General features: G+C 49.4%; 1 protein-coding gene across 1 annotated transcript in view; it reads left to right on the forward strand.

Annotated features, from left to right (window-relative positions):
- The window catches only part of LOC140393968 (uncharacterized), a 505220-nt gene that overhangs the window by 222223 nt on the left and 255955 nt on the right, over positions 1-27042 (forward strand). Inside the window, exons 26-33 of the mRNA XM_072480674.1 lie at positions 2867-2924; positions 5020-5204; positions 8709-8913; positions 10077-10261; positions 18349-18406; positions 19171-19355; positions 19839-19896; positions 25364-25548. Coding sequence (XP_072336775.1) covers positions 2867-2924; positions 5020-5204; positions 8709-8913; positions 10077-10261; positions 18349-18406; positions 19171-19355; positions 19839-19896; positions 25364-25548 — 1119 coding nt within the window. The remainder of the gene's footprint in view (positions 1-2866; positions 2925-5019; positions 5205-8708; positions 8914-10076; positions 10262-18348; positions 18407-19170; positions 19356-19838; positions 19897-25363; positions 25549-27042) is intronic.

The raw sequence follows: 27042 nt of genomic DNA on the forward strand, positions 1-27042 counted from the left end.
TCATTTATAAATTCCTTCAAAAATCAAACTCAGCTATGAATATATTCAATGATCCAGATTCCACTGCTCTCTGGGGGAGAGAATTCTACTGATTCACAACTGCCATAGATGAAATTTTGCCTTATTTCCTTCGGAAAGAGATGACACATTATTCTGGAACCATGACCCTTCAGCCTATGTTGCCCCACAAGAGGAAACATCCTTCCCTCGTATTCTTATGTTTCAATAGGATCACCTCCCATTGCTCTAAACTCCAGTGAGTCCAGCTTCAGCCGCTCAAATTTACTTCAAATTGCCAACCCCTTTAGACCAGGAATCTGCCTGGTGAACTTTTCCTCCACTGCCTCCAATGGAACTCTAACCCTCCTTAATTAAGGACCCAACACTTTGTGTTACTCTCGGTGTGTTCTCTCCAGCGTCCTATGTTGCTGTAGCAAGATATCTCTATTTTAGCTCATCTCAGTAATGGTGAAATATCATTAGTTGTTGTAAAAACGCAACTGGTTCACTAATATCCTTTAGGGAAGCAAACCTGCCGTCCTTACCTGGTCTGGTCTACACGTGACTCCAGACCCACAGCAATGTGGTTTAATCTTTACTCCCAATGAAATAACTAGCAAGCACTTAATTATACCAAACCACTGCAGAAAACCAAAAAGGTCTAAAAGCAGATGGACCACTGGGATTGACCATGGCACCGGAAACAACAAAGACACACCCTGCCCAGTTAAACCAGCAAAGCACAGTTTACTGATATCTAGGGGCTTGTACCTGTACTGGGAGACTGGTCTCACAGACCAGTCAAGCAACAGGCTGATATAGTCACACTCACGGAATCATACCCGACATTATGTCCCAGATGTCAACATCACCATCCCGGGTATGTCATGTCCCACCAGTAGGGAAGAGCCGGCAAAGGTGATGGGTGGCATCATGGTGTACAGTTAGGAGGGAGGGGCCCTAGGAGTCCAACATCGGCTCTGATTCCCATGTCGACCCATGACGACAAACATGGAAAAGGAAACATGCTGCTGATTACCAGTTGCCATCTCCTCAGCACCCCATCGCCCCAATGTATGAATCCTCCATATCAAACACCCATTGGAAGAAGCACTGAGGGCGGAAAGAGCATAGGATGTCCTTTGGGAGGGGACTTCAATGTCCATCACCAAGAGTGACTCGGTAGTACCACGCAGACCGAGCTGGCTGGGTCCTAAAGGAGGTGACTGCTGGACTGAGACTGCGGCAGGTGGTGAGGGAAAAAGCTTCTGGACCCAGTTGCCACCAACCTACCTGTTGTACAGTGACAATATTGGTTGGAGCTCCGTTTGAAATGGATAAGTGAGTGTCTAAGACTCATGTTTTAAAGCAAAATAAAGATAATTATAATGTTATGAAGGTTGAGCTAGCTAAAGTGAACTAGGTTAATAGGTAGGACAGTAGAGATACAGTGACAGACATTTGGGAATGTATTTAATAACTCTCAGTAAAGATATGTCCCAGTGGGAAGGAGGCACACTTTAAGAAGGATGCATCATCCATGATAAAAAAAATGGAAGATAACATTAGTATTAAATAGAAACGAATATTGTAAAAATCTGAAAAATGTATGTGTTATGACTTCCCCTTGACATCAAGGCACAATTTAATTGAGTGTGGCATCAAGGAACCTGAGTAAAACTGGAGTCAATGGGAATCAGGAGAAAAGCCCCCCGCCGCTGGTTGGAGTCATACCTGGCACAAAGGAAGATGGTTGTGGTATTTGGAGGTCAATCATCTCAGTCCCAGGACATCAATGCAGGAGTTCCTCAGGGTAGTGTCCAAGGCCCAATCATTTCAGCTGGTTCATCAAAGACCTTCCCTCCATTCTAAGGTCAGAAATAGGGATGTTCATCAAGGATTACACAATGTTCAAAACCATTTGTAACTCCTCATTGACTGAAGCAGTCTATGTTCATATGCAGCAAGACCTGGACAATATCCAGACTTGGGCTGACAATTGGCATTCATGCCACACAAGCGCCAGGCAATAACCATCTCCAACAAGAGAGAATCTAACCATTGGCCTTGGATATTCAATGGCATAAACATCGTTAAATCACCCACAATCAACATCCTGGGAGTTACTATTGACCAGAAACTGAACTGGACGAGCCACATAAATACTGTGGCTACAAGAGCAGGTTAGAAGCTGGGTATCCTGTGGAAAATAACTCACCTCATGACCCCCCCAAAGCCCTGTCCATCATCTACAAGGCTCAAGTCAGCAGTGTGATGGAACTTGCCTGGATGAGTGCAGCCCCAACAACACTCAAGAAGCTCAACGCCATCCAGGACAAAGCCACCTTTTAGAGAGGCACCGCATCCACCACAATAAACATTCACTCCCTCCACCACTGATGCGCAGTAGGAGCTGTGTGTACCATCCACAAGATGCTCTGCAGCAAGCCCCAAATGGTTGCTTCAACAGCACCTTCCAAACCCACGACCACCACTTAAAAGGACAATAGCAGCATATACCTGGGAGCACCAACACCTGGAGGTTCCACTCCAAGTCACCCACCATCCTGACTTGGAAATATATTGCCTCTCTTTCACTGTCAATGTGTCAAAATCCTGGAACCCCCTTCCGAACAGCACTGTGGGTGTACCTCCATCACATAAAAAGCAGCGATTCAAGGAGGCAGCTCACCACCACCCTCTCAAGGCCAATTCGGAAATGGCAGAAAATGCCGCCCAAGCCAGCGACATCAACACCACATGAAATCATTTGAAACATAAACAAATATCTCGAGTGAGCCTTCTGCCTGGCACTGTCACTGACTCTCTCTCTCCCTATCTATCTGATTGTTTGGTTTTATTCCAGAAAACAAGATCAATCTCCCAGCAGTGAGGGGCGGCGTTCCGATGAAGCTGATCCACAGGTAATGAAGGATGGACAAAGAGAAAATCGAATGATTCAGTCACTGTCCGTGTGTGTCTGGGACATGAATCGTAGCCCGAGGGGGAGCAGTGAGGGTGCATGTACCATCACTGGGTTCAGACAGTGAGCAGGGACTGACTGCCAGGGAGGGAGTCACACTGACTGTGGATGAGAATTGGGATGGGGGGAGGAGGGGAAATAATGGAAATAAATTTAAATGGACTGGGTAATGTGAATTAAATGCATGCTTCAAATTATCAGTATCACTATGTACTTGATGCTCTATCAATTACGACGAGACGAGAGTGGAATGTAATCGAGGCTTTATTACACAGAGAGGTGTGGCCTCCTACAGCAGCTTACGAAATGGCTGCTGTTCGGAGAGCACACACATTTATACTCTGCCTCCTGGGCGGAGCCAGCAGGCAGGGATCTACCCCCGTACCGGTAGTACAGGGGCCTTACCGTAATACCCATATATACAATATAATACAACAGTGGTGGCTACCACAGTACTCATGTTCATTGAGTTGTTTATTATGAAGGAGTGAATATATTTTCTAGAGTTAGCACATTTCTGTGTGTTGTTTGCAACAATCACTTTCTCAATGTTCCCTGTAGTCAGGAGTTAATTGTAGGATATAATCAGTTACTGCTTGAAGGTGGGGCAGCATGGTGGCACAGTGAATAGCACTGCTGTCTCACAGCTCCAGGGACCCAGGTTCAATTCCGGCCTCGGGTGTCTGTCTGTGTGGAGTTTGCACTTTCTCCCCATGTCTGGGTGAGTTTCCTCTGGATGCTCTGGTTTCCTCCCACAGTCCAAAGATGTGCAGGTTAGGTGGATTGGCCATGATAAATTCCCCCCTGGTGTCCAAAAGATTAGGTGGGGTTACTGGGTTACAGGGATAGGGTGGAGGTGTGGGCTTAAGTCGGGTGCTTTTTTTCAAGGGCCGGTGCAGACTCGATGGGGTGAATGGCCTCCTTCTGCACTGTAAATTCTATGAATCAATGATTCTTTGTGTTATTTGGGAGGTCAGAGAGGGAGAGAATGTGCTGAAAAAATTTAATTACTCTCTGGAATCACTAATTTAGCCATATATTAGTTGTGTGCTGGGCTGTGAAATTAGGTGGGGATTTGGATCCTGAAAGCCATGAACAAATTGGTGATTATGTCCTAATCGACGTGTAGAAGTTGGAAACATGAGAGACAGAGGGAGAGGAAGAAAGAGAGGGCGAGAAAGAAGCAGAGAGAGAAGCAGAGAGAGTAGAGTGAAGTAGACAGAGAGAGAGATATTCAAGACCGAGAGGAGATAGTCAAGGTCGTTGTTTAGAATTCATCAAGTGAGAGGATTGACTCTTACAAAGAAGCTACATTCAATTACCAAATGTGTTCAACCTGTAGTACAAGGGTAAGTGGCATATCAAGGGTTAATGTGAGACTGGGACACAGTATCGCCCAAACTGTGACTGGAGTTTAGAAGAGTGAGAGGGGATCGCATTGAAACTTATCAAATTCTAACAGGAGTACACAGGGTAGATTCTGAAAGAATATTCCCGATGGTGGGAGAATCCAGAACTAGCGGTCATAGTTTGAGGATAAGGGGTAAACCTTTTCGCACTGTAGTGAGGAGAAATATCTTCACCCAGAGAGTGGTGAATCTGTGGAATTCACTTCCACAGAAAGTAGTTGAGGTCAAAATGCTGCGTGATTTCAGGAAGGAAGTAGATATAGCTCTTGGGGCTAAAGGAATCAAGGGATAAGGGGAGAAGGCGCGGTCAGGGTATTGAACTTGATGATCAGCCATGGTTATAATGAATGGTGGAGCAGGTTCGAAGGGCCGAATGGCCTCCTCCTGCCTCTATTTTCTATGTATGCATCTTTCTATGTATGTAAAGAGACTAATGACCCGAGTCTTTAGATATTTGTGGCCTGGACAGAGACCTGTGTACAAGCAAGCATGGAATTTGCTCAAAGTTTGGTTTATACCCTGTACATGTACATAATCATTTGTTCTCAATGAACACTTAATGTTCAACTACAAAAGACTCAGAACCTCTTTGTGAGACCTAACGAACATACAACATTTTACTTCCAGTTACAGGCGGAGCTTGTCTCTCTGCGCAGTAAACAGGACGAGGCCATCACTGAGAACGAGAGGCTCAAACTGACCAATCAGGAGCAGGAGACACGGCTGCAGCAGATCCAACAGGAGCTTCAGGAGGCCCAGGATCGGCTGGTGGCTCAACAGGAGGAAGCAGCTCAGCGAGAGGAGAAAGAAGGGTAAGAGTTCAAGGGCCCCCTCCCGTTCACCAACCGGAATGCCTACTCCCTCACCGTCATCGACAAGTTCTCCCGCTTCCCATTCGCCGTCCCTTGTCCCGACATGACCTCGGCCACCGTGATAAAGGCACTACACAGCATCTTCACCCTGTTTGGTTTCCCCGCTTATATCCACAGCGACCAGAGTACATCGTTCATGAGCGATGAACTGCGTCAGTATCTGCTCAGCAAAGGCATCGCCTTGAGCAGAACGACCAGTTATAACCCACGGGGAAACAGGCAGGTGGAGAGGGAGAACGCAACAGTTTGGAAGGCTGTCCTTCTGGCCCTACAGTCGAGAAGTCTCCCAACCACCCGCTGGCAGGAGGTCCTACCCGGCCCTACACTCCATTAGGTTGCTCCTCTGCACGGCCACGAATGAGACCCGTCACAACCGCTTGTTTGTCTTCCCCAGGACGTCCACCTCCGGGGTCCGCTTACACCTTGGCTGACGGCTCCGGGACCTGTTCTTCTCCAGAGGAACGTGAGGAGCCATAAAACAGACCCCATGGTCGAGAGGGTCCGATTACTACACGTGAACCCCAGATACGCCTATGCCGAGTACCCCGACGGCAGGCAAGATACGGTTCCCCTCCGGGATCTGGCACCCGCTGGTTCCCCCATTACAGATGCCCCCTTCCTCACAGCTCCCCTGCGGTCCGGCACCCCCCCCTCCCCCCCCCCCCCTCCCCGGTCCCAATCCACGCACGCCCCCCCTACACCCCCTGCCGGCGCCGACACCGATACCCCCAGCCCCAGCTATTTCCCCTGCGCCCCGATCCCCTATCCCGACCCGGACCAAGGCTCCGACCACCGTGCTCCCGGACGTACCCTCAACTAAGACGTCCGTGTCCCCCGCACCACCACCCGAGCTGAGGAGGACAATAGGCCGCCAAAACAAATGGACTTATGATCTCACTTCATCCCCGCCGTTTTTTTAAACAGGGGGTGAATGTGATGAACGGTTACTGTATTACTGTACCCTTATCATCATGTAAGATGATGTCCCCCTTAAGACCGGGCTTGGGACCCTGAGGGACTCTGCCTCCGGCTCTGCCCACCTGGGAGGCGTATATAAGGGGCCGCCTTGTAGGCGGCACCCAGTAAGCGCCCGTCTTGGCACCAGGCTAGTTCTTAGCTTATTCAAGCCTTCTTTTCCGTTTTACTCTCGAGCGTTGTTATTGAGGGTACAACAGGCAGAAACTCCAGCAAGTTCAGATTTGGAGGTTGAATTCCTGAATTCTCTCCCAGCAATGTTACACAGGAACAGCGATGGACCATTCAGCACATGGAACCTGTTCAGACATTCCATTCATTCATGGCTTCATCCAATCAGTTCTTCATTTTAACTTATTTTTGGGTTCCCTTCTTGCTCTGATCTTTGAATTTGTTCCTCTGCACTGAAAACCGAGACAAAACCGTCTTTTAACATCAACCGTTGCCTTATTGGTCATAAGGTCTCACCTGTCTTTAATGGATGTACATCCCCCTCCCATCACTCCCTTTGTTTTAATGTATGAATGAAAACATTTCCTGTTTGTTTTGAGATTCCTGGATTAATTCTTTCAGTTTTCCTTTTCTGCCTATGTAAGTATTCATTCTATCCCAGTCTGACTTTCTCACGCTTCTCGATTTACACTTTTCCTTGTAATCGTGTCACATTTTTCATTTAGTTCAATCCTGTCACTTACCTTGTTTGTTGACCAGGGTTACTTAACTGCACAATTGAAGCTTTTACCGTTGGGTATATTCAGTATTTGTTTTGTACAAGGTCCATTTTGAATATTTCCCACTGTTTGTCTGTGGATTTACAGATTAACAACTCAGCTGGAATTATTGCAGACAATTAACATCTTATGATTTTGAAGACTGCCACTCTTTTTAAAAAAAAAATAATTTTTATTAAAGGTTTTCATAAAATATCAACAACAAAATGAGAAAGAAAAAAGAACCCAACAGGGTTAAGTACAAAACACAATCTAAAAAAGCAACCCCCCAAACCCCTCCCCCACTGTACATAAATAATAAATTAACATTAACACCCCGACTTAACACAACAGGTGTATACACCCCCTCAGACCCTCCAGTGTAAATAACATTAAAAAAAATAAAGTAAACCCCCCCCCCCACCCCGAGCTGCTGCTGCCATTGACCAATGTCTATCGTCAAATTTAAAACCTTGGTCTTCGACATTGCCTTCTCCCTTTGTTCCCCCTCTTCCTCCACGCTCAAGGCTCATATCAAATTCACTCGTTTATATGAAACAATACTTTCACAATGCTCTGATTGACAGATTTAACATCCACTCCATATGAGTTGTTCCACATCCTCCAATCCGTGTTCATGATCACAGATCGTTCCAATTCCTCCGATCCTTTCTGTTCTCTTCTGATGAAAACAGCTCCAATTTTCCAAGCCATTCTGTATACTTGTATTTTTCAGAAAGCACAAATCCTAGTCAATCTTTCTCTATCTCTGTTTGCCTAATTCAGAGTTCACAATCTCCCTGAGCCACCCTTCCCTCCTAGTAAGATCCAGACCAGACCCCAACGTGGCAAGGATACTGAACCGACACACCAATATTTTAATTTATTTCAAGATTGTGTGGAAAGAATGATTCGCTGCATGAATAAAAATAGGGTATTGGTATTTCTAATACAATTCTTGAATATAAATACAATATTAAACTTTTAACTTCACACCCAAAAAGAACAGCTTATAATTACCCCTCAACACAACTACACAACTTCCCATTAAACAACAAGAAAAGAAACATGCAGCTCTTAATCCATTTTAAAATTAGCTGGGCAGAGAATAATGCTTATTTGGCTCCACCTGGAACCCATTAAGTCTCTGGCTGAATATTTTCAAATAGCGGCTTCAATTGAGTTGTCACAGCCTCTTCCTTGGCTTCAGACAAGATTGCTCTGCTTAAAATTATTATTACTCTTTTCCTATTGACTACCCTACTTGGGAGGAATTGTGGGCTCAGAGTCAGGCAGGTCAGAACTCAACTCCTCTCTCTCTCTCTCTCAAAGCTTCTCCAAACTCACTGCCTGTCTGCCTTTCCGAGCTCCACCCAGCAATGACCTAATCTTCCCAAGCAAAAAAACAAATGATCTCTGCAGGCTGCAAAAGCATATTTACTCCCCAGGGACCTCGCCAGTCCAACACAATCCATTAGCCTAGACTGGAAAATACATTCCTATGCCAATTTCATCTGCTATTCCCAAGAAGCAAAACAAAATCCTTTTTAAAACCATTACCACTGCAGACACACACGATACCCCCAGGATTTTAACTCTTAACTTACCCCAAATCTTAGAAGACAATTCTCCTAAAATTCTTCAATCATCGCACTCCCCTCCTGGTTATAGGACTGGATACCAATAGCAATCACTATTATAGTCACTCCCGTTGAACACAGAATAATGTTGGTTTTTCTTCATCATTCCTGCTCCTCAGACTTCAGAGAACTCGCTCCATTCGACGCCGGGTGACTCAGAACACCTCCAGCAAAGCGGACCCCCAAGGAGGGGATCCTGGGCACCCTCACCTGAAGGCCGAAGGTCAGGATGAAACCATAGCGACTGGTGATGATGTAGATGGAGCCTGTGAGGAAACAGAATCAACATCAGCTGCAGATGGCGCTGCGGAGACAATTAATGAGGTAGCTGGGCTTAGGAACTAGGGGCGGGATTCTGTGATCTTGAGGCTAAGTGTTGACTCAGTCGGAAACTCCGCCACTTTTCAGCCGCTCCAGCTGCTGATCCGGCTGTGGAATGGGTGCCGGGGGAAGCGCACATGCGCAGTGGGTTCCGGCGCGAACCCGCGCATGCACAGCCCCACCGGCGCGATTTCCGCGCATGCGCGGTGTCTCCCTTGTCCGGGCCGGCCCCGAACCAACATGATGCAGGAGTACAGTCGCTGGCGCGGAAGAAAGGAGGCCAGGAGACAGAGAGGCCGGCCCGCCGATCGGTGGGGCCCGATCGCGGGCCAGGCCACATCGGAGGCCCCCACCTCCCCCCGGGGTCGGCCCCCCTCCCCCCACAGGCTGCCCCCCGGACCCTTCAACCGCGAGGTCCCGCTGGCTCAGAGCAGGTTAGTACGGCGCCGGTGGAACTCATGTTTTTTTTTATGGCCACTCGGCCCATTCGGACCGGAGAATCGCGGGCCCAACCGGCGCCGCGCCGACCACGCCGGCTCCAATGGCTCCGATTCTCCTCCCGGTGGAGGGTCGGAGAATTCTGCCCTAGGTTTCTCCACTGTCAGAGCAGCAGGAAGGCCTCAGTCCTGCAGGAACTGATTCACCCATTGCTGTCGGTCTCCACAGAGACACTCCAACAACCCCTCCATTTACCAGAGTGGTAAATGATCCCAGTCAGACTTGAACCCCCATGTTGAACTGAAACAGTCAGTCACCTGGCTTGTGCCTCAGTCTATGTCACTTACACCTTCCGGGAAAGCTTAAAACACAGAAAATCTGGGATGACCATTGGACTGAACGACCTTAAGTTTCACAAGTTTCCCCATTAGATTCTGGAGAGGAGAGGGTTTTGAAAAATCAGTGAGGAAGTGACCAACTGGATTCTGTAGTGTTTGTAGAACTATTTGAATTGGACTGATGTGGAGGTCGGGGGGTCGATAGGAGAAAACAAAGAGAGAGAGTTAGAGGTTAAAATGAAAAGGAAATTTGATGTGGAGATATGGAAAGAATAAGAAGGAGGAGAAAGAGATACAGAGATAAATACTGAAGGTTCTAGAAAGATGGATTACAATACACTTTTTGTGAAATTCTACTTTTCATTGCTGATTCAATATGTTCCCTCCTAGTTACAGGCGGAGCTTGTCTCTCTGCGCAGTAAAGGGCACGAGGCCATCACTGAGATTGAGAGCCTCAAACTGACCAATCAGGAGCAGGAGACACGGCTGCAGCAGATCCAACAGGAGCTTCAGGAGGCCCAGGATCGGCTGGTGGCTCAACAGGAGGAAGCAGCTCAGCGAGAGGAGAAAGAAGGGTAAGAGATCCCCACGAGGTGTTGTGACCCAGTGAGCATTTGATCATCTCAGTCATTCTCCATCCCTGTATCCTCCAATCCGATTCCACACACACTTCCAGCTCCTTTCCCAGGACGCACATTATTAACTGCTTTATCCTCCAATCTCTCACACCCACAACACCAGGGGGCAGAAACTCCAGCAAGTTCAGATTTGGAGGTTGAATTCCTGAATTCTCTCCCAGCAATGTTGCACAGGAACAGTGATGGACCATTCAGCACATGGAACCTGTTCAGACATTCCATTCATGCATGGCTTCATCCTATCAGTCCTTCAATTTAATTTATTTTTGGGTTGGTTCCCTGCCCTCACTGATATTCTAATCTTTTCCTCTACTCTGTAAACTGAGACAAAATCCTTGTTTTATATATGACACCCCACACTGCAGCATAAAAACATTTGAAACGCGAGGTCTTTCAGCCGTTGTTCCTGCTTCCCCCTCATATTCAGTAAAATCATGGATTATATGATCATAAATCTCTGAACTCTTGCCTGTTCCCCATAAGGTTTTATTGTTTTATAGTTCAAAAATTTAACTCAACCGTGAATATATTCAAAGATCCAGATTCTAATGATTCACGACACTGAAGAGAAGGAATTCCCCCTCATTTCCTTCTTAAAGAGGTGACAACTTCTCAAACCATGACACCTATTTCCCGACAAGAGGAAGCATCCTCCCGTCGTCCACCCTGTCTAGGCCCCTCAAGAGGTCGGCGGGATCCTCCGTTTCGCCAGCAGCGTACTCATGTTCACTGATTTCCCGACGGCGTGGGGGTGCCCATAATGGGAAACCCCATTGCCATCTGCTGGTATGGAAAGTCCCGCTGCCGGCGGGGGCATGCTGCACCAGAAAACGGGTGCGGCGGGATGGAGAATACCATCCTATATGTTCCAATAAGATCGCCTCTGTTTGCTCTAAACTCCAATGAGTTCAGGTTCAAGCTGCTCTCACATTCCTCAAATGGAGCCCCTTTAGCTCAGAAAACAACCTCCTGAACTTCTCCTGAAACGCCTTTCATGGAATTCTCACCCTCCTTAATTACGGAACCAAAATTGTGTTACTTTAGGTGTGGTCTCAGCATCGTCCTATGTAGTTGCAGCAAGATATTGTTACTTTTGCTCGTCTCAGTAATGGTGAAATATCATTAATTGTGGTAAAAGCACAACTGTTTCACTAATTTACTTTATGGAAAGAAATCTGCCATCCTTAACTGGATTGGCCTACATTTGACCGCAGATCCACAGCAATGTGGTTCACTCCTACTTCTCCAATAAAATAACCTGGCAAGCCACTTAAATACACCAAACCATTACAGAAATGGAATAATGGACTAAAATCAGATCGACCACTGGGATCGACCTTGGCATTGGAAACAACAAATATTATTATTATATGATTATACACATTGCTGAGTGGACCCTGCAAAATCATCCTTACTAACATTTGGGAGAGCTGTCTCACAGACTAGTCAAGCACCAGCCTGACATTGTCATACTCACGGAATCATACCTGACAGATGATATCCCACACACCACCATCACCATCATGGGTATGTCATATCCTACCAGCTGGACAGACCCAGAAGAGTTGGCGGGCATCACTCTGATGTCCAGTCGGGAGAAAGTGACCCTGGGAGTCTTACAACGTCGACTCTGATTCCCATGATGTCTCATGACTACAAACATGGTCAAGGAAACTTCAAGGAAACTTGCTGCTGATTACAAGCTGCCATCACACCACCCCAGTGAGTTACCTTCTACATATCAAACACCCGCTGGAAGAAGCACCGAAGATGGCAAGAGCACAGGATGTCCTTTATGAGGGGACTTCAATGTCCATCACCAAGAGTGGATTGGATTTGTTTATTGTCACGTGTACCGAGGTACAGTGAAAAGTATTTTTCTGCGAGCAGCTCAACAGATCATTAAGTACATGGGAAGAAAAGAAAAAACATAATAGGGCAACACAAGGTATACAATGTAACTACATAAGCACCGGCATTGAATGAAGCATACAGGATGTAGTGTTAATGAGGTCAGTCCATAAGAGGGTCATTTAGGAGTCTGGTGACAGTGGGGAAGAAGCTGTTTCGGAGACTGTTCGTGCGTGTTCTCAGGCTTCTGTATCTCCTGCCCGATGGAAGAAGTTGGAAGAATGAGTAAGCCGGGGGGGGAGGGGTCTTTGATTATGCTGCCCGCTTTCCCCTGGAAGCGGGAGGTGTAGATGGAGTCAATGGATGGGAGGCAGGTCCGTGTGATGGACTGGGCGGTGTTCACGACTCTCTGAAGTTTCTTGCGGTCCCGGGCCGAGCAGTTGCCATACCAGGCTGTGATGCAGCCCGATAGGATGCTTTCTGTGGTGCATCTGGAAAAGTTGGTAAGGGTTAATGTGGACATGCCGAATTTCCTTAGTTTCCTGAGGAAGTATAGGTGCTGTTGTACTTTCTTGGTGGTAGCGTCAACGTGGATGGACCAGGACAGATTTTTGGAGATGTGCACCCCTAGGAATTTGAAACTGCTAACCATCTCCACCTCGGCGCCATTGACGCTGACAGGGGTGTGTACAGTACTTTGCTTCCTGAAGTCAATGACAAGCTCTTTAGTTTTGCTGGTATTGAGGGAGAGATTGTTGTCACTGCACCACTCCACTGGATTCTCTATCTCCCTCCTGTATTCGGACTCATCGTTATTCGAGATCCGGCCCACTATGGTCGTATCGTCAGCAAACTTGTAGATGGAGTTGGAACCAAATTGTGCCACCCAGTCATGTGTGTACAGGGAGTAGAGTAGGGGGCTAAGTACGCAGCTTTGAGGACTATTGAGGACTATTGTGGAGGAGGTGTTGTTCGTTCTTACTGATTGTGGTCTGTTGGTCAGAAAATTGAGGATCCAGTTGCAGAGTGGGGAGCCAAGTCCTAGGTTTTGGAGCTTTGATATGAGCTTGGCTGGGATTATGGTGTTGAAGGCAGAGCTGTAGTCCATAAATAGGAGTCTGATGTAGGAGTCTTTGTTGTCGAGATGTTCCAGGGATGAGTGTAGGGCCAGGGAAATGGCGTCTGCTGTGGACCGGTTGCGACAGTATGCGAATTGCAGTGGATCAAGGCGTTCTGGGAGTATGGAGGTGATGCGTTTCATGATCAACCTCTCGAAGCACTTCATTATGACTGAAGTCAGGGCCACCGGACGGTAATCATTGAGGCACGTTGCCTGGTTCTTATTTGGTACCGGTATGATGGTGGTCTTCTTGAAGCAGGTGGGGACCTCGGAGTGGAGTAGGGACAGGTTAAAGATGTCAGCGAACACAACTGCCAGCTGGTCCACCCAGGCTCTGAGTGCACGACCAGGGATCCTTCCGGGCCCGTCGCCTTCCGAAGGTTCACTTTCAGGAAGGCCGATCTGACTTCGGAAGCTGTGATGGTGGGTATGGGTGAGTTAAGGGCTGCTGGGGCACTCGACAGCGGATTGTTGGTTACCTGCTCGCACCGGGCATAGAATGCATTGAGTTCATCAGGGAGGTGTGCGCTGCTGCAGGAGATACTGCTCGGCTTCGCTTTGTAGCCCGTTATGTTGTTTAGTCCTTGCCACAATTGCCGAGAGTCTGTCTGTGACTCTAGCTTGGTTTGATATTCTCTCTTGGCATCTCGGATGGCTTTGCGGAGGTCGTACCTGGATTTCTTGTATAGGTCAGGATCGTCTGACTTGAACACCTCAGATCTGTCCTTCAGTAGGGAGTCAATCTCGCGATTGAGCCATGGTTTCCGGTTGGGGAACGCACGTACTGCTTTCTTTGGCATGCAGTCGTCCACACATTTTCTGATGAAGTCAGTGACGGTGGTGGCATATTCATTTAAGTTGGTCGCTGAGTTCTTAAATATGGACCAGTCCACTGTCTCTAAGCAGTCACGTAAGAGCTCTTCTGTTTCCTCGGACCAGCACTGCACGAGCTTCTTAACTGGATTCTCCCGCTTGAGTTTCTGCTTGTATGCCAGGAGAAGGAGCACCGTCTTATGGGCTGATATCCCAAAGTGCGGTCGGGGGATGGAACGGTAGGCGCCTTTGATTTTTGAGTAGCAGTGGTCAAGAGTGTTGGCGTCCCTGGTGGGACAGGAGATGTGCTGGTGGAGTTTTGGCAGTACACTCTTGAGGTTGGCCTTGTTGAAGTCTCAGTCACGATGAACAAGGCCTCCGGGTGTTCTGTTTCGTAGTTGTTTATAACTGTGTACAGTTCGTCCAGCGCCTTCCTCACTTCTGCCTGGGGTGGGATGTAGACCGCTGTGATAATGGCTGAAGTGAACTCACGTGGAAGATAGTATGGGCGGTACTTCACGGTCAGGTATTCCAGGCCCGGGGAGCAGTAGGTCGCCAGGGTCGCCACATCCAAGCACCAGGAGGAGTTGATGAGGAGGCAAACCCCTCCACCCTTCGCTTTGCCTGATGACGCGGTGCGGTCCGCCTGCTGAATTGAGAAGCCTTCAGGTTGTATGGCACAGTCCGGTGAGGCGGGGTTGATCCATGTCTCTGTGAAACACAGCAGTCTCTTACTTCCCTCTGAGAGGTAAGTCTGGCCTTAAGTTCATCCAGCTTGTTTTCGATCGCTTGGACGTTTGCCAGGATTATGCTGGGCAGAGGGGTCTTGAAACCGCGTTGCTTCAGTCTAACCTGCAGACCATCGCGTTTCCCTCGCTTCCTCGGTCGGCGGCTGCGGCTGCGGCTGGATGATCCTGGGATCCGATGGGAGACGTCTGACCTTGTGGAAGGTGGGTGGTTGCACCTGGCGTGGTCCAGGGCGCTGGCGGGGACCAGGGCGCTGGTTACATTTCTGGGGTCGCATCTGGCAGGGTCCCGGGCGCTGGTTGAGGTAGAGGGGTTGCTAGGGGGGCATGTTTGCGATCCGGATGGGTCCTGGCGTTCTGCGGGCACATGAGTACCTTGCAGTGCATTTGGGTCCTCGCGCGGGGTCTCTGCCATTTCTGGGGTCCTAGGTCATGGGCTGGAGCTTCCTGAGGCAGTTTGGGCTGAGTCCCGTGGTCTGTCCCCTTCCTGGGCGCTCCTGGGGTCGGGTCTTGAAGTAGGCCCTATCGGGCCTCCACGTGGATATTTCTTTCTTCCATCTCCAGGTAGATCGGGTTGCTGGGCAGACCTCTCCGGGTCGGGTCGCTGAGTGGGTCTCTCGGGGTCGAGTTGGGCTGGGTCTCGTCGTCGGGGTTCGGGTCGGGAGCTCCGGGGACTGGGCCGGGCGATCCAGGGACTGGCATCGATTGTTAGGCCGGACTGGGAGCTCCGAGGTCCGGGTCGGCTCCAAATCGAGGTCGGGGCTTCACTTCTGGTTCGGGCCACTTCCAGGTCGTGGAGGTCAGGTCAGGTCGGGTCAAAAGGGCTCCACGGACCTCGGAGGATGTTCAAGCCTGCAAGAAAAGATAAAAGAGCGAGGTTAGTCATAATATTAGTCTTAGAATTAAATTTTAAAAGATTAGAATGAATATAAGTTAAGTAAAAAGTGGATCTGTTGGGGAGAGCTCGCAGAGAGTCGCCTCGCTCCGGCACCATCTTCTGGACATTGGTAGTACCACCACTATTAGTAGTGACTCAGTAGTACCACCACAGACAGAGCTGGCTGGGTCCTAAAGGCCATAGCTGATGGACTGGGACTGCGGCGGTATAAGTATAATAATCTTTATTGACACAAGTAGGCTTACATTAACACTGCAATGAAGGTACGATGAAAAGCTCCTAGTCGCTACATTCCGGCGCCTGTTCGGGTACACGGAGGGAGAATTCAGAATGTCCAATTTACCTAACAGCAAGTCTTTCGGGACTTGTGGGAGGAAACTGGAGCACCAGGAGGAAACCTACACAGACACATGGAGAACGTGCAGATTCCACACAGACAGTGACCCAAGCCAGGAATCGAATCTGGGACCCTAGTGCTGTGGAGCAACCGTGCTAACCACTGTGCTACCGTGTCGTCCAGGTGGTGAGGGAACCAACAAGATGGAAAAACATTCCAGACCAGTTCGCACCAAAGTCCCTGTTGCACAGGGATGGTATTGGCAGGGGTTCAGTTTGAAATGGAGAAGGGAATGACAAAAAGTAGTGTTTTAAAATGGAGATAATTATATAATTATGGTGGTACGAAGGTTGAGCTAGCTAAAGTGAACTATTAAACTTGGTTAATAGGTAGGATAGTTGAGATACAGTGACATACATTTGAAAATGTATTTAATAACTCTCAGTAAAGATATATACCACTGAGAAGGAGGCACACTTTCAGAAGGATGCATCATCCATGATAAAAAATGGAAGATAATATTAGTATTAAATAGAAAAGAATACTGTAAAAATCTGCAAACATTATGTGAGGTGAAAGTGACTTCTGCTTGACATCAAGGCACAATTTGATCAAGTGTGGCATCAAGGAACCTGAGTAAAACTGGAATCAATGCGAAACATGGGGAGAACTGTCCTTTCGTTGGAATCATACCTGGCACAAAGGAAGATGGTTGTGGGTACTACTGGAGGTCAATCACTCAGTCCCCGGGGCAGCACGTGGTGCAGTGGTTAGCACTGCTGCCTCATGGCGCCGAGGTCCCAGGTTCGATCCCAGCTCTGGGTCACTGTCCGTGTGGAGTTTGCACATTCTCCCCGTGTTTGCGTGGGTTTCGCCCCCACAACCCAAAGATGTGCAGAGTAGGTGGGTTGGCCACGCTAAATTGCCCCTTAATTGAAAAAAATGAATTGGGTAATCTAAATTAAAAAAAAAAAAATCACTCAGTCCCAGCATATCACTGCAGGAATTCCTCAGGGTAGTGTCCGAGGCTCAATCATTTTAGCAGCTTCATCAATGACTTTCCCTTCTTCATAAGGTCAGAAGTGGGGGTGCTTGTCAAGGATTACACAATGTTCAGAACCAGGTGTGACTCCTCATTTACTGAAATGAATGAAATGTAAATCCCTTATTGTCACAAGTAGGCTTCAATGAAGTTACTGTGAAAAGCCCCTAGTCGCCACATTCCGGCGCCTGTTTGGAAATTGAACCATGCTGCTGGCCTGCCTTGGTCTGCTTTAAAAGCCAGCGATTTAGCCAAGTGAGCTAAACCAGCCCCTGAAGTAGACCGTGTACATATGCAGCACACCTGGACAATATCCAGGCTTGGACTGACGTGTGGCAAGTAATACTCATGCCTCACAAGTGCTAGGCAATGACTATCTCCAAAAAGAGAGAATTTAACCATCACCCCTGGATAATCAATGGTATTACCATCGCTGAATCCCCCACTATCAACAACCTGGGAGTTACCATTGAGCAGAAACTGAACTGAACTAGCCATATAAATACAAATGGCTACCAGAGCAGGTCTGAGGCTAGGAATCCTGCGTCGAGTAACTCACCTCCTTTTTCCCTAAAGCCTGTCCACCATCTACAAGGCTCAAGCCAGCAGTGTGATGGAATACTCTCCATTTGCCTGGATGAGTGCAGCTCCAACAACACTCAAAAAGCTCAACACCATACAGGACAGAGCCACCTTTTTTGTTTGGTCCCCCATTCACCACATAAACGTTCACTCCCTCCACCACTCCCTCCACCAATGACGTACAGTAGCAGCCGTGTGTACCATCTACAAGATGCACTGCAGCAAGCCACAAATTGCTATTTCAACAGTAGCTTCCAAACCCACGACCACCATCCAGAAGGACAAGAGCAGCAGATATCGGGGAACCCCACAATCTGGAGGTTCCCCTCCAAGTCACTCACCACCCTGACTTGGAAATATATCGGCCATTCCTTCACCGTCGCTGGGTCAAAATCCTGGAACTCCCTTTCTAACAGCACTGTGGTGTACCCACATCATATACACTGCAGCGATTCAAGTAGTCAGCTCACCACCACCTTCTCACCGACAATTAGGGATGGGAAATAAAAACTGGCATAGCGAGCAACTCAGCATCATATGAAACCATTTGAAAAATAAACAACTGTCTCGAGTGAGCCCCCTGTCTGTCACTGACACTCTTTCCGTGTCTGTCTGATTATTGGGTTTTCTTCCAGAGAGCGGGATCAATCCCTGGGCAGTGAGGGACGGCGTTCCGATGAAGCTGATACACAGGTAATGAGGGATGGACACAGCAGGGAAAAGGGGGGGGGGGATTCAGTCACTAAATGTGTTTGTCTGAGGGTGAAATCTGGGACATGGATCGTGGGCAGCGAGGGAGCAATAGGGTTCATCTACCATCACTGGGTTCAGGCAGTGAGCAGGGACTGACTGTCAGGGAGGGAGTCACACTGACTGTGGGTGAGAATTGGGATGGGGGAGGAGGAGGGGATATAACAGAACCTTCCAAACAGATTCACAGCCAGCAGGAGGGCAGCTTGTCTGAAAGGAAGTCCACAGCAGACAGAAATTATCCACATTGTAAAAAGGTTTGACCCTTGTTTAACGTTCCCTGTATTCAGGAGCTAATTGCAACAGGTATTCAGTTCCTGTCTGAAGACGACATTTTCGAGAGGGGACGGATTGAGATCACATTGGTTTCATTGGTTGATGTGATTAATGTGAAGTCCATTTCTCTCTAAATTCTGACTGGTTCCCATGAGGACAGTTGGGTTTTGGGATGTGAAATTGAGTTTGGGGAATGAGATGTCAAATCCTTCATCTTGGGAGTGAGGCAGCGATTAGATTCTGCTAGAGGGGGGAGGAAAAGGAAGTCTGGAAAAGTGTGTCTATGTGAGAGTGAAAAACAGACTGGGAGAGAGATATTAGAGACGGAGAGAGATGGGGATAAATAGAGGTTGTTTAGAATACTTTTGATGAGAGGATTTACTATTTTTTGCTGATTGAATGTGTTCCCTTTGTGTGTTCCTCCCTCCCAGTTACAGGCGGAGCTTGTCTCTCTGCGCAGTAAACAGGACGAGGCCATCACTGAGATCGAGAGCCTCAATCTGACCAACCAGGAGCAGGAGACCCGGCTGCAGCAGATGCAACAGGAGCTTCAGGAGGCCCAGGATCGGCTAGTGGCTCAACTGGAGGAAGCAGCTCAGCGAGAGGAGAAAGAAGGGTAAGAGACTCTGTACAGATTCTTATCACGCTGTGTACACACGGTATACACACCCCTCACACGTTGTGTATGCACCCCTCACACGTTGTGTATGCACCCCTCACACACTGTATACACACCCCTCACAAACGGTGTACGCACTGTATACACATCCCTCACAAGCTGTGTGCACGCACTGTGTACATACCTCTCACAGGCTGTGTACACATCTCCTGAACTGAGTACAAATCCGCACACAGCATACAGACCCAAACATATTGTACACGGAGAGTGGGAACATCAATGTCCAGCCTCTCAAAGAATCAGTGAATGACAGAGCTTCCCAATCCCAGGAAATTCCTGATGAACAACAGGAACAAGGAACCTATTCTGGGATTGAGGTGCTGCTGAGTGAGGAAATGTTAAAATTAATCTGTTGAGTGAGCCCTCTGTCTGTCTCTGACACTCTCTCCCTGTCTGTCTGATTATTTGGTTTTATTCCAGAGAGCGGGATCAATCTCTTGGCAGTGAGGAACGGCGTTCCGATGAAGCTGAGCCACAGGTAATGAGGGATGGATACAGCAGGGAAAAGGGGGGATTCAGTGATTGTCCGTCTGTGTCTGAGGCTGAGATCTGGGACATGGATTGTAGCCAGAGGGAGAGCAATGAGGGTTCATGTACCATCGCTGGGTTCAGGCAGTGAGCATGGACTGTGTGGTAAACACCACTAGTGATATATTGTATGTATTACGGCACTGCCCGTATATTACAGGTACGACGGTAAATCCCTGCCTGCTGGCTCCACCCAGCAGGCGGCGTATAAAAGTGTCTGCTCTCCTGTGCTGCTTCCATTCTGGTTCCAGCTACAGGACGCACAACATCATGTTCAATAAAACCTCGATTATTTCACCATTCTCGTCTCGTGGTAATTGACAGTACATCAATTTATTGAACAAGATTTTAAAAGATGGATTTCCTCATCAAGCCTGATCGCCTGCAGCTGAGCCCTCACGCAGCCAATGCCACGTCCACCTTAGACCACTGGCGAGCCTGCTTCGAAGGCTACCTCAGAGCAACCACTGAAGAACCCTCGGACTCGCAGAAGCTCCAAGTTCTCTACTCACGAGTGAGCCCTGACATTTTTCCCCTCATCTGGGATGCGCCCACCTACTCCGAAGCGATGACGCTCCTAAAGGGACATTACGTTAAACCGGTGAATCAAGTGTACGCCAGGCACCTCCTGGCCACGAGACTGCAACTCCCCGGGGAGACTCTGGACGATTTCTTACGGGCCCTACAGATCCTCGGTAGGAGCTGTGACTGCCAGACAGTTTCGGCAGTCCAACACACCGACCTTTTAATTAAAGATGCTTATGTCACTGGCATGAAGTCTACGTACGTCCGCCAGCGACTATTGGAAGGGGGTACGCTTGATCTTGTGGAGACTAGGCAGCTTGCTAATTCACTAGAAGTGGCCTCCCGTATCCTGCAGTCCTACACCCCCGACTGCGCGGCTACCTCGTGGACATCGTGGGCCCCACCAGCTGCCGACTCCAGCTCACCGCAAGCTTGCGCCGTGCGGCAGCCAACAACTCTGGGGGGCCCAAGTGTTATTTTTGTGGACAAAGCAAACACCCCAGGCAGTGCTGCCCGGCGCGGAGCTCGACCTGCAACGGGTGTGGGTAGTGTCATGATATCCAGATCAGCATATCATGGTGCAATCACACACACACTGATGGACAGGCAGTTGGACCAACCAGCACTCACATAACATCGCAGCCAATCACCAGTGAGAGCACACGCACTATAAAAACAGGGGACACTACAGTTCCCGCTCATTCTACTAGGAGATAGCTCAGAGCACAGAGCTCACAGCGCGCCACTCAGACATACACCATGTGCTGAATGCCTCACTAAGATAGTGATAGGGCTGGGTCCACAGGTTAGTTGGTGAAGCACGTACCCAAGTCAGTAGTTAGTTGTTACCGTTGATTGGACAATAAAACAGAGTTGTACAATCTACAGCCGTGTTGGATCATTTGTGCATCAGAACACCCAACACGACAGGATGAAAGGGCACTTTGTTTCCGTTTGCCTTGTCGGGTTGGTCGCCGCTGTTTCCAGGCCTGGCATTTCTACACCCCCCACGTGCGACCCAGGGGCGCCGCCATCTTCCCCTTCGCAAGCCACGTGCGGCCCGTGGGTGCCACCATCTTTGATGCCGCCCGCCATGTGCGTCCCGTGGGCGCCGCCATCTTCGGCGCCATTTTGGACCGTGCCTCAGGACCCCTGCTCATCTGGCCGTTCACCGCCTACTGATACCTCCGCCACCGCTGATCAGCCCGGGACCTCCCAGCATATTCCGCAGCTCGCCTCCATCACCCTGGATCAGTCTCGGCCCCGCAACCTCGCGACCGCTACGACGACGGTGAAGATCAACGGGCACGAGACGACCTGCCTCTTTGACTCCGGGAGCAGAGAGAGTTTCATCCACCCCACTACGGTAAGGCGCTGCTCCCCCCCGGTATACCCTGTCACCCAGAAAAACTCCCTGGCCTCCGGATCTCATTCCGTTGAAATCCGGGGGTACTGTGTCGCAACCCTCACCGTTCAGGGCATAGAGTTCAGCAACTTCAGGCTCTACGTCCTCCCCCACCTCTGCGCTGCCCTGTTACGCGGCCTGGATTTTCAATGCCATCTCCAAAGTCTTACTTTGAAATTCGGCGGACCCCTGCCCCCCCCTCACCGTCTGTGGCCTCACGACCCTCAAGGTCGATCCACCTTCACTGTTTGCAACTTGTCACCCCGGACTGAAAATCCATCGCCACTAGGAGCAGATGATACAGTGCCTAGGACAGGACCTTCATCAGGTCGGAGGTCCAACGGCTTCTGCGGGAAGGGGTCATTGAGGCCAACAACAGCCGCTGGAGAGCTCAAGTAGTGGTAGTGAAGACTGGGGAGAAGCACAGGATGGTCATTGACTACAGTCAGACCATCAATCGGTCCACGCAGCTCGACGCGTACCCCCTCCCACGCATATCTGACATGGTCAATCAGATTGCGCAGTATCGAGTCTTTTCCACAGTGGACCTGAAGTCCACCTACCACCAGCTCCCATCCGCCCGGAGGACCGCCAATACACTGCGTTCAAAGCAGATGGCCGCCTCTATCACTTCCTTAGAGTTCCCGTCGGCGTCACCAATGGGGTCTCGGTCTTCCAGCGAGAGATGGACCGAATGGTTGACCAGTACGGGCTGCGGGCCACCTTCCCGTACCTAGATAACGTCACCATCTGCGGCCACGATCAGCAGGACCATGACGAAAACCTCCAAAGATTCCTCCACATCGCCAAACTCCTTAACCTCACCTACAATAAGGCGAAATGCGTGTTCCGCACCAACCGCTTAGCCATCCTTGGTTACGTAGTGGAAAATGGAGTCCTAGGGCCCGACCACGACCGCATGCGCCCCCTCCTGGAACTCCCTCTCCGCTACTGCCCCAAGGCCCTGAAACGTTGCCTGGAGTTTTTCCTCATATTACGCCCAGTGTGTCCCTAATTATGCGGACAAGGCCCGTCCACTCATCACGTCCACAGTTTTTCCCCTGACGGCTGAGGCTCGCCAGGCCTTCAACCACATCAAGGCGGACATCGCCAAGGCCACAATGCACGTGGTCGACGAGTCCCTCCCCTTCCAAGTGGAGAGCGATGCATCGGATGTGGCTCTGGCCACCACCCTCAACCAGGCGGGCAGGCCCGTGGCTTTCTTTTCCCGCACCCTCCATGCCTCCGAAATTCGGCACACCTCTGTCGAGAAGGAGGCCCAAGCCATTGTGGAAGCTGTGCCGCGTTGGAGGCATCACCGAGCCGGCAGGAGATTCACTCTCCTCACTGACCTCACTTGCCTTCATGTTTAATAATACACAGCTGGGCAAGATCAAAAATGACAAGATCTTGAGGTGGAGGATCGAGCTCTCCACCTATAACTATGAGATCTTGTATCGCCCGGGGAAGCTCAATGAGCCCCCTGATGCCCTATCCCGCGGTACATGTGCCAGCGCACAGGTGGACCGACTCCGGGCTCTCCACTATGACCCCTGCCACCCGGGGGTCACCCGATTCTTCCATTTTGTCAAGGCCCGCAACCTGCCCTACTCCATTGAGGAGGCCAGGACCGTAACCAGAGACTGCCAAGTCTGTGCAGAGTGCAAGCCGCACTTCTACCGGCCAGATAGAGCGCACCTGGTGAAGGCCTCCCGCCCCTTTGAACGCCTCAGCGTGGACTTCAAAGGGCCCCTCCTCTCCACCGACCGCAACGTGTACTTCCTCAACGTTATTGATGAGCACTCCCGGTTCCCCTTCGCCATCCCCTGCCCCGACATGACTTCTGCCACGGTAATCAAAGCCCTGCACAGCATCTTCACTCTGTTCGGTTTCCCCACCTACATCCACAGCGATCGGGGATCCTCTTTCATGAGTGATGAGCTGCGTCAGTTCCTGCTCAGCAAGGGCATCGCCTTGAGCAGGCCGACCAGCTACAACCCCCGGGGAAAGGGGCAGGTGGAGAGGGATAATTGGACGGTCTGGAAGGCCGTCCTGCTGGCCCTGCGGTCTAAAAATCTCCCGGTCTCCCGCTGGCAGGAGGTCCTCCCCAACGCGCTCCACTCCATCTGGTTGCTGCTCTGCACCGCCACTAGTGAGACCCCTCATGAACGTGTGTTTGTCTTCCCCAGGAAGTCTACCTCTGGGGTCTCGCTCCCAGCATGGCTGACAGTTCCTGGACCCGTCCTCATCCGGAGCTATAAATCGGACCCCTTGGTCGAAAAAGTCCACCTCCTACATGCAAGCCCGCAATACGCCGACGTGGCACACCCCGACGGGCGCCAAGACACAGTCTCCCTCCGGGACCTGGCACCCGCTGGGTCCCCACCCACGACCCGACCTGACACCGCTCCTCCCCCCCCCCCCCCAGTTGCCTCATTCACCCCTGCGCCACTCACCCTCCCTGCAGCGAACCTCACCGCAGCCCCCACCCCAGCAGGATCCGTCCTCCCACTGGATCCACTCGGGGTGACGAAGACGAGGACAACACACTCCCGGAGTCGCAGGTTACCAGGTCGGCACCCACATCACCACCAGGACTGAGGCGATCACGGCGGAGGGTCAAAGCCCCCGGCAGACTTAATTTGAAATGTTTTCATCACCACCGCCGGACTCTTTTTTTTAATAGGGGGTGAATGTGGTAAACACCACTAGTGGTATATTGTATGTATTACAGCACTGCCCGTATATTACAGGTACGACGGTAAATCCCTGCCTGCTGGCTCCTCCCAGCAGGCGGTGTATAAAAGTGTGTGTTCTCCTGCGCTGCAGCCATTCTGGTTCCAGCTACAGGCGGCACAACATCTTGTTCAATAAAGCCGCGATTGTTCCACCATTCTCATCTCGTGGTAATTGAAGGTACATCAGGCTGACTGTCAGGGAGGGAGTCACACTGACTGTGGGTGAGAATTGGGAAGGGGAGGAGGGGAAATAATGGCAGAATCTTCCAAACAGATTCACAGTCAGCAGGAGGGCAGCTTGTCTGAAAGGAAGTCCACAGCAGACAGAAATTATCCACATTGTAAAAAGGTTTGACCCTTGTTTAACGTTCCCTGTATTCAGGAGCTAATTGCAACAACAGGATTGAGATGAAATTGTTTGATGTGATTGATGTGAAGTCAATTTCCCTCTAAATTCTCACTGGTTCCCATCAGGACAGTTGGGTTTTGGGATGTGAAATTGAGTTTGGGGAATGAGATGTCAAATCCTTCATCTTGAGAGTGAGGCAGCGATTAGATTCTGATAGAGGGGTGGAGGGAAAGAAAGTCAAGAAAAGTGTGTTTCTGTGAGATAAAAACACACTGTGAGAGAGGTATTCGAGATGGAGAGAGATGGGAATAAATAGAGATTATTTAGAATACTTGTGATAACAGGATTTACTGTTTTTTGCTGATTGAATGTGTTCCCTTTGTGTGTTCCTCCCTCCCAGTTACAGGCGGAGCTTGTCTCTCTGCGCAGTAAACAGGACGAGGCCATCACTGAGATCGAGAGCCTCAAACTGACCAATCAGGAGCAGGAGACACGGCTGCAGCAGATCCAAAAGGAGCTTCAGGAGGCCCAGGATCGGCTGGTGGTTCAACAGGAGGAAGCAGCTCAGCGAGAGGAGAAAGAAGGGTAAGAGATCCCCACGAGTTGTTGTGTCCCATGGAACATTTGATCATCTGAGTCATTCTCCACCCCTGTATCTCCAATCCGATGCCATACACACTTCCAGCTCCTTTCCCAGGACGCACATTATTAACTGCTTTATCCTCCAATCTCTCTCACCCACAACACCAGGGGGCAGAAACTCCAGCAAGTTCTGATTTGGAGTTTGAATTCCTGAATTCTCTCCCAGCAATGTTGCACAGGGACAGTGATGGACCATTTCAGACATTCCATTAATGCATGCCTTCATCCAATCAGTTCTTCAATTTAACTCATTTTCTGTTTCCCTTCTTGCTCCGATATTCACATTTTTTCCTCTGTACTGAAAACCGAGACAAAACCGTCATTTAACAAGTCAGCTGCTTCCTTTTTCGTTGTCTAGTCTCACCTGTATCTGTCTTTAATGGACCAATCTTCCCCCAAACCCCCCATCATTCTCTTTGTTTTAATATATCAATGGTAACATAATTCTGTTCATATTGATATTCATGACACTGAGATCCTTTATTATCTCTATAGTACCACAAAATTCCTACAATGCAAAAGGGGGCCATTCAGCTCCTCGGGTCTGCACCAACCCCCTCAAAGATACGCCTACCGAGGCCCTCTTCCCCCAGCCTATTCCCGTAACATAACCTGCACATCCCTGGATACGAAGGGACAGTTTAGCATGGCCTGTCCACCTAACCTGCGCAACTTTGGATTGTGGGGGGAATCCAGAGCACGTGGAGGAAACCCATGTAGACACGATGAGAAGGTGCAAACTCCACACTGCAAACTCCACACAGACAATCAACCAAGGCCGGAATTGAACCCGGGTCCGTGGCGCTGTGAGGCAACAGTGCTAAATACTGTGCGGCCCCGTGACCATCCTCCTGAATCGATTCTTTCACTTTTCTTTTTCTGTCCATCTTGCTATTCGTTCTATCCCAGTCTGACTCTCTCACTCTGCTCGATTTACACTTTTCCTTGTAATCGTGTCACATTTTTCATTTAGTTCAATCCTGTCACTTACCTTGTTTGATGATCTAGAGTTACCTAACTACACAACTTTTACTGTTGGGTATATTCAGTATTTGTCTTGTACAAGATTGATTTGAATATTTCCCACTGTTTGTGGATTTACCGATTAACAACTGAGCCAGGATTATTTTCTTATGATTTTGAAGACTGCCACTCTTAAATTTAAAACCTTGTTCTTCGACCCTGTCTTCCCTCTCCGTTCCCCATCTCCTCAACCTCAAGGGTCATATCAAATTCACTCTTTTTATCTGCGATATTTACACAATGCTCTGATTGACAGATTGATCATCCATTCCATTTGAGCTGTTCTACTCCCCCAACCCCTTCCAATCTGTGTTCATGATCACAGATCGTTCCAGTTTTTCCTCCCTTTCTCCTTCCTTCTGATGAAAACAGCCCCAATTTTCCAAACCATCTTTAGTACTTTTCAGAATGGTC

This window comes from Scyliorhinus torazame, chromosome 17 (assembly GCF_047496885.1).
Source record: "Scyliorhinus torazame isolate Kashiwa2021f chromosome 17, sScyTor2.1, whole genome shotgun sequence".
Classification (NCBI taxonomy): domain Eukaryota; kingdom Metazoa; phylum Chordata; class Chondrichthyes; order Carcharhiniformes; family Scyliorhinidae; genus Scyliorhinus; species Scyliorhinus torazame.